The sequence below is a fragment of the Peromyscus californicus genome, unplaced genomic scaffold (genome assembly GCF_007827085.1).
Source record: "Peromyscus californicus insignis strain IS unplaced genomic scaffold, ASM782708v3 Scaffold_8__1_contigs__length_139910024, whole genome shotgun sequence".
In the NCBI taxonomy this organism is placed as follows: domain Eukaryota; kingdom Metazoa; phylum Chordata; class Mammalia; order Rodentia; family Cricetidae; genus Peromyscus; species Peromyscus californicus.
In genome coordinates, this window is record NW_026294606.1 from 55,853,015 (window position 1) to 55,861,691 (window position 8,677).

The following is an 8,677-nucleotide window of genomic DNA, read 5'->3' on the forward strand; positions in this document are numbered from 1 at the left end:
TACACAATGCTTTCTGTTTACATGATATTTATTGCTTTGCTTTGTTCCTTTTTTTTTTCCCCCTGAGAGAAGTTTCCTCTGTGTAACAGCCCTAGTTGTCCTGGAACTCACTCTGTAGACCAGGCTGTCCTCAAACTCAGAGATCCACCTACCTCTGCCTCTGGAGCGCTGGAGTGCCAGAATTAGAGGCTTGCTCCACCACTGCCAGGCTTTTGCTTTGTTCTTACATCACACTTATTTAGCTGAGTTCAAATAACAGTGACAGTGGAGCAGTATCTCTTTAATATCGTTTTAAGAGCCTACATATAGGATTATCTGGTACCTGAACAGTCACACTTCCAGCTTAAAAGCCAGCACACAAACTCTGGGACTAGCTGATATCCACAAAAATGCCCCTTGCCCCTGAAAGCAGAATCTCCTCCAGCCTCAGTCGGGGAAGAAGGCTACCAGTGCCTTCTGATAGGTTATACAGCAACCACAGAGGGGGCCGAATGCCATTGACCTCATGCAGCAATAGATACTGCAGTTGCTAATCAAACCCAGCAAAAGCGATGACCTTACTGGCAGTTGTAGACACGTGAACTCTCAAAAAAATACCATTGTCAGCAATTAATTGCCTTTATGCTCCACCACATTTAAAAAAAAAATGACATTTAAAAAGTTAGGTAAGAAGGTGGTATTTTCATGTGTCAATATAGAATATAGAGAAGAATTAAGTGTTCCCAAAGGGAAACAGATGTCTATACCAGAGTGACAGTCAGAGGTAACAGTAGTCTGAGGAGCCTCCACAGTCCCTGTCCTCCTGTCCCAATCAGCAGACAGAGTTCTGGTCTGGGTGGTGGCAGCCTCTGTGCTCTATGGCCCTCATAGAAGTTGTCTTCCCATGACAATTTGTTCACCCACCTTCCAAATCCCTGTCTGACTCCTGGGGCCTTAAACTCCACCCCCTTTGTTCTGTTTTGTTTTTGTTCATTTGTTTTTGTGCGGGTGGGGATGGTTGAGGGATATGGATTATGTCTTTCTAGTCATCTGCTACAGCTTCAACTCTCTTGAAAAAAAAATCTTGCTCTCATATTTCACATCAAAGAATCTCTGTTTCTTGAATCATTGTCCCTTTTACTTTTCCTTGTTTTCTGTTCTTATTTCTAGAAGGTGGCATTTGATCATATTTTACAGGTATTAGGTATTTCTTTAAACAAGATTTCATCTGTGTCTTTTAAGCTTTTTTCCCTGAACGCTTTTCCCTTTTTTCCAGAACGCTTTGTTTACGTGTTCTCTTTTAACATTAAGTTTGAGGCTTCCCTCAAATATCTGCAAATGAGATTACTTCCAAAGACTCTGTGTTTGTCTTGAACTTTATTGGATACTAGCAAATTGTTCTCCTGGGAAACTTCATGTCAGGAGCAGAAAATGAGCGTTCTTGTGACCGTAATCTCACCCACTGGGTTTTCTTTCTTCCTTTTTTTTTTTTTTAATAGGCAGTAACCAAGAAACAAAACGTTATCTCTTTCCGTTGATCCTAACTTCCTTAGGTCTCAGGTGACAAACCGTGCACATTTAATGTCCTCCGTGATAACTCTCAAATTATCCTGGCTTTATGTGGTTCTTGACTGATGTATGTTGGCATAAACCAGCTCTTTCTTACATTTAAGACCTTTAACAGACATATTTGATCTTGCATGAATAGTGTGCATATTCTATTTACTGGTTTTATTCATAGAAATATATTACACGCAATAACATAGCAAATATGAGCAGAGTGTTGTATTACTATAGAGCCTTTTGCTTTTCTTGTAAAATATTTCATTCACAGAAAAGTTGAAATAAGATGAATGAATATTCAGAAAAATATATTTTATTCTTCTCTTAAAGAGTAGATAGATCTCATCTAATATAATAAACGCAACTCCATTAGTCTAAAATAGATTCATTTCAATCTACAGTTCCATGTGTCTTTCTGTTCTTCTAAAATGTAAGTTGTATGTTAAGAAATATTAGGATGAAAAACTATAAATTTATTCATTGGAATTTATAAAGAATAGTGTCACAAATGCATAATTTACAACATGCTCACGTGAGTGTCTATAATTTATTAATAAAACGAGTAACATGTAAATTCTCAAAAGAAAAAAATCCTTATTGTCAATTTTGAAAGATGATGATGGAAGAACTTGTGGTATTTCAAAATATGAAGTGATTAAATTTGAATTTGGGTTTTCCAATTCCTCCAGGCCAGAAGCATCCATCATTATGTTCCTGTTCTGAGTCATATACATGCATACCGGTGCCAAAGTGCTTACATCAAAAGTTATCTCCTAATTGCTCAAATAGTGGAGCATATTTATCTGGCAAGATTGCTGTTAAAAATGACTCTCATTCTGTTATCTGTATTAATATCTACTAAACTTAACTTGACAAGTGGAGAAAATGACAATTGATTGTTTTCATAGAAAATTACAGGGGAAAGATACTATATATATATATTCTTTGGAACTTCTTGGAAATGTATTTTCATAACTACCACACATGCCCAAACACTTGCATATTTAAGGGTCATTTTGGTTGTGATGACACAAGGGATGGGTTGGTTGTTTGTTTGTTTGATTGGTTTGGTTTGATTTGGTTTGGTTACACAGGGTTTCTCTGTGTAACAGCCCAAGCGGTCCTAGAACTAGCTCTGTAGGCCAGGAAGGCTTTGAACTCGCAGAGATTCGCCTGATCTGCCTCCCCAGTGCTGTGAGTAAAGGCATGTGCCACCACTGCCTGGCTAGGGATGAGTTTTTGCTCAAGAATATTTACTACTGACTATAGCTTTTCTTTTCAGAAGAAAACCATAAATTCTCGTGTAGAAAATGAATCATAGATCTCTGCATCCAGATCCCTCAGTAGTTGGATGAGGTTTCTAGCATGACAATTAGGGTGTTTGGCCATCCCATCACCAGAGTAGGTCAGTTCGGGCTGTCTCTCGACCATTGCCGGCAGTCTGTTGTGTGGGTATCTTTGTGGATTTCTGTGGGCCTCTCTAGCACTTTGCTTCTTCCTGTTCTCATGTGGTCTTCATTTACCATGGTCTCCTATTCCTTGTTCTCCCTCTCTGTTGTTGATCCAGCTGGGATCTCCCGCTCCCCCAAGCTCTCTTTCCCTCGACCCTCACCTTTCATTACCCCCACTCATGTCCAAGCTGTTCATGTAGATCTCATTCCATTTCTCTGTCATTGGGCGATCCCTGTGTCTTTCTTGGGGTCCTGTTTTCCGGGTAGCCTCCCTGGTGATGTGAGTAGCAGACAATTCATCCTTGTTTCATGTCTAGTATCCTGCTATGAGTGAGTACATACCATGTTTGTCTTTCTGAGTCTGGTTTACCTCACTCAGGATGATTTTTTCGATTTCATAATGGAAAAAGGAATTTGCCTAATAATATAGTTACACTTCTGCTTTTCTACCTAGACTCTGCCGATTTGTGATGGTTAATTTTTTCTGTTAGCTGAACATGTCTTGGACTATCTGGCTAATATTATTTCTTCAAGAATTTGCAATGATATTTACAGATGTGATGAGCACTGGATATTTAGCAAAGCAGATGGTAGGCATTATCTGATTCATTCATGACCCAAGGAAAGTTTGTTTTTATAATAGAGGCTGGGGAAATTGTCTCTGCTTACCTGATTACTTAGCTGAGACATTGGTCTGGGCTTGATCTTGTACTACTTCTTTCTCTGGGTTAAAAGACCTTCAGACTCAGATTGTATGAATTAAAAAACATGTATTTATTTTTAAGTATGTATATATGTGTGTGGGAGTTCTACACTTGACTACCAGTGTTTGTGATGATCAGTAGAGAGTGTTGGATCCCCTAGAACAGGAATTATAGTTGATTCATTTTTGCCCAATGTGAAGGTTAGGAGCCCAACTCGGGTCTTCTGCAAAATAAAACAAAACAAAAATTCAGCATAATGGGAAAATATTCACAGCAAAAAGAAATGACCAGCACTATGAATGTCCACAACACTTGAACACTAATGAGGAGCTTTGGCACTCTGTGGCTTATAAAAGCATCTTATGTAGGTATTTCTCAGTCCAGGAGAATTATGAGGCTTATTTGGGAAACAAGCAGGTCAGGAAGCCTCAAATTGATCACGAAAATAAAGATAGGGTTTTCCCTCAGGATTGAGTAGCTGTACTAGCTATGATGCTGCAGTCTTCTTGCAAGAAATTCAACACTCAATCCAATCACTAACTGAGAAACTCTATGTATGAGACTTGGTAGATAGTTGGAGATACATAATAGTGGCAATGTGCATACTTTGTTGTCTATGGAGGCTCACTCGTGACTCACTCCTCTCATGTTCTTTGGAGTTGGCTGTGTTCACACTGTCATTTTATTCCTCCATTATTCAAGAACAGCTAACTGATCATCTCAACGTATCTACCCTGGGTTGTTCACTTAAATAAAACACAAACTGGACTCCTCATTACTTAAAATCATCGGTCTCCTTTCCTGGCACAGTGGGGCTCAATGTCCTGCATTATTCTGTTTTTTTTTTCCCTGTCTTTCTCAATGGTAATAAGAAAAATCATGGCTCAGAAGCCATCTGGACATGGCTCTTTTATATGAAATAGTGCTAGGGCGATGATAAATCTCCCCCAGAATCTTCAGGCTTCAATGCTTTTATTTACAAATTTGAAAGTATTTTCTCCTTTGTAGATTGGCCTTGATAATTAAAGGAGAAATCAGAGGTTGGAGAGGGTAAAAGGGTAGGAGACCTTAATTCTCCTGTGAGTCCTGCCAGGCATTTGTGACATCTTCAGCAAAGAAGTTGATTCCTCATTATCACTTGGCTTGAGCTTCAGGACTACAGACCTAGGAAGTGACATCCCAGGCAGTAATGGCCCTCAGCGTAGAGAACAACCACATTCAGTTCCACAAATTCCCACCAGTAGATTCTGTTTGAAGGTTCTATATGCTTCCTGTGGTTATATATATCTTATATGTTATTTATTTATATATTTACTATATATAATATATCATGTATTATATAATACATTACAGATATGTAATATTATACATCATATATCATATATTATTTTTAAATATATATATATAAGCTGGGCACTGGTGATGTACACCTTTAATCCTAGCACTTGGGAGGCAGAGGCAGGTGGATCTCTGTGAGTTCAAGGCCAGCCTGGTCTACAGAGTGAGTTCTAGGACAGCCAAGGCTACACAAAGAAACCCTGTCTTGGTCGATCTTCAGGTTTCGGGTATCAGGCAGGAAGGATTTAGCGGGCAGAGGAGACTGGACCAAGCACATGGCATCTCAGTGGCAGGGCATGACGGCCTCCATGCGCAGACGATCACTCCTAAAGGAGGAACATCTAGAGAAGGCGGTGACCCGGTCTGCTGAGGTTCATCTGGAGACGGGTCCCCTGGGCTCCCTGTGCAGACAGTTCCAAAGGAGGCTGCCACTGAGAGCCGTCAGCCTCAACCTCGGGACTGGCCCCTCCTGGAAACGCCTGGAAACTCCAGAGCCAGAGCAGCAGCATCTTAAGGCTTCAGCTCGCTCAGCCAAAAGCGCCTTGGGTGCTATGTCCCAGAGAATCCAGGAGTCCTGCCAAAGTGGCACCAGGTGGCTGATGGGAACACAGGTGAAAGTGAGGAAAAAACGAGGAGTCCAGAAGGACAGAGGGTCCTCACCACCCAGTCTGAGCCAGAAGAACACTCGGCTATACAGGGCCAACCGGGATGCCAGAGTCGGGGGACATCCGCGCCTCTCTGGCCAGATGGGTCTACATGCTCACCGACGTCAGCGGCTAAGGAGGGAGGCTGCCCTCCGGAGCCGCTGTTCCTCCACAGAACCTCTCTGCTCTCCCAGTGAGTCTGACAGTGACCTAGAGCCCGTGGGGGCTGGAATCCAGCATCTCCAGAAGCTGTCACAAAAACTGGACAAAGCCATCAAGGCCGAAGAGAGTGGTGACATGACTGTCTCCCTTATTCGTGAATGAGGACAGCAGACATCCTACAGGAAACAGGCCCTGTCCAGCCACCAAGCCATCAGGATGTCTGTGCCACCCACCCCATGAACTTCCAGAGGAGGCACTGGGCTCATCAGCATCCCCAGGCCACTGCTAACAAGGACTTGACTAACAGGGGATCCAGAAGCCTTCTATTTCAGCCATATCTGGGCCCATTGATAACCACTGGCCATAGCTCAAGAGTGATTTAGGAAGACCTCGAAGAGGTGATGGGAACTGCCCATGCTCTCCAGGAGGACTCATACAGCACCCTGTTCTCTAGTCTCACAGAGGCCCACACATATTAGGAATGTACCTGAAGATGCTAGACAGTTCTGAACCTTGTAACTAGGACCAAGGCCCCGCAGGAGTCATCCCATGAAACCACCCCCTTTATTCCAGGTGCAGAGATTCTTGGGGAACCACTTTTACCCCTGATGCCACAGGGCCCCATAGGAAGAGAGGAGATATTTGTAGACTGCAAGCCTGGGCTCTTGGGGCCTACTTATCAGCTCAGTGTGGGGAACTGGGGTGTGCAGGGAGGGGAACACTGTTCAAGACCAGTTTCTGCTCTTTGTAAATTATTTAGGAAAACTACTATGTCATTTTGTTAGAAAGATACCAGTGTGTCAGTTTCTAGATCACACTGCTTTTTCATAATTAAAAACTCGCTTTCAAAAAAAAAAAAGAAACCCTGTCTTGAAAGTCCCCCCCCAAAATAATATAAATAAATAAATAATATATATAAAGTCAATACATATTATTTAATATTATATTGCTGTGGGATGTTCTGTATGTTACATGTGTTGCTCTGATTGGGTAATAAATAAAACACTGACTGGCCAGTAGCCAGGCAGGAAGCATAGGTGGGACAAAGAGAAGAGAATTGGGGGAAGTGGAAGGCAGAGGTGGAGAGACCTGCCAGCCACCACCATGACAAGCGAGATGTAAGGTACCGTAAGCCACGAGCCACGTGGCAACTTGTAGATTAATAAAAATGGGTTAATTTAAGATAGGAGAAGTAGATAACAAGAAGCCTGCCACGGCCATACAGTTTATAAGTAATATAAGTGTCTGAGTGATTATTTTATACGTGGGCTATGGGACTGCGGGGGCTTGGTGGGACCCGGAGAGAAGCTCTCCAGCTACATTATATATCTTCATAAATATAGAAATAAATGTAAATAATATTTACATGCTATGTAATATGCAGTAAATATATAAATATTATATAACTATAAATATATATATATTATAGATAATTCATTTTATAACACTTGCATCCACTACAATTCATGAGACTAGCACCACATAAGCTATACTATATGCTAGCTCTTACTCCAACAAAAGGTATATCATAGATTCTAGGTCAAGCACTCTACCTGAGTAGACACTTCTATTTATTACCTCACCTGACCCAAACTTGCCTACAAAGTCTAGAAGCCAGGAAGATTCCCTGCCTAGCTCTCTCCCACAGCCCTTCTCCATCTAAGTTGAATAGAGAGACCCCACTACTTCATCTATCCCACTAATTTGTACCTATATCATGATAGTAGAGGAAGGCAATCATTTTCTGTCCACCCTCTCAGCTTGTCAAACTGGTATCCTACAATTGGTCTGACAAAGGCACATGGACAAGAATAGATAAGAATGGATTAGTAGGACGTGCTTATTATAATGTAGTATTATTCTTCTGGTTTGATCTTGGGTATTAGGGCTATAGTCCTCTGGTATGAACGAGTCTGTCTTTGCTGGTGTGTGTCAACAAAACTTTCACAAACTTACAAGTTGTGTTAGGCAAACAGAAAAAGTTAAAATATCTTGTCTGGTTCTTCTCAATTATCTTCAGTCCAAATGATCTTAAGCCCCAATGGCCTTTTCTGGGTGTTGCATTCTGTGTTCCTGTTCAATGCTACCTCTGCTCTCCACTGTTCTGTGAATACCTGAAGTTCAGTACCAGCCTGTACTTTTCCACAGTTCCCAGACTCCCCAGTTCACATGGGATACACAGTAAAAGAAACTCCCAGCCAAAAAAATTGGTACAATTCCCCATCCTCTTGGTTTTCAACTTCTCTACCCTCCTGGGCTTTCTGTGATTGTCTCTGCTGCTTAGAAATTGCTTTTTCTTCCCCTTCCCTTTAGTTGTTATTTTCTCTTAGGAATCCAGATTCGACCGTCTTCTGAAAATTCTGCCAAACTATCTCTTTCGCTCTTCTGTTTCTATCTCTATCACGAGCTCATCTTTCCTTTGAGCGGCAGTGAATTTATGGCAGAGACTGTTCCCTCGTCATGCATCACCCACACTCACAGGCCACTGCATCACTCATGCTCATACCTGCTTCTTCCCTGCATTCCTTCTCCCCTAGAAAGGAAACGACAGAAACCCAAGTCTGTCTTCCATGCTAGCTCAGGCCCCCCTGCTCCTCTTCCCTACTTTTCTAATAATACAGACTTTTCTCCTGGTAGTAGCTCTGTGTATTTGTCATCTTTTTCCTCTGTTCTCCTAGATTACCACTTTAGTTCAACTGCTATCATAGATTTTTGTGGGTTGCAACAAAACCTCAGATGTGTTCTTCCTGTTCCAACACATTACCCTCTTTAGAATTATAGCCTAGATTTCTTATTTCTATAACATATATTTTTAAATGTACACTTTCTATTATAA

General features: G+C 41.5%; 1 protein-coding gene across 1 annotated transcript; it reads left to right on the forward strand.

Annotated features, from left to right (window-relative positions):
- Positions 1-5,266: 5,266 nt before the first annotated feature.
- LOC128104057 (protein PIMREG-like) lies at positions 5,267-6,594 on the forward strand. The gene has a single exon (XM_052728805.1). It carries the CDS (start codon positions 5,311-5,313, stop codon positions 6,001-6,003), a length of 693 nt encoding a protein of 230 aa, XP_052584765.1. The 5' UTR covers positions 5,267-5,310; the 3' UTR covers positions 6,004-6,594.
- The last annotated feature ends 2,083 nt before the right edge of the window (positions 6,595-8,677 follow it).

Bases quoted from the DNA above. Each gene is read 5' to 3' on its own strand.
- LOC128104057 (XM_052728805.1), top strand. From the start codon at position 5,311: ATGGCATCTCAGTGGCAGGGCATGACGGCCTCCATGCGCAGACGATCA.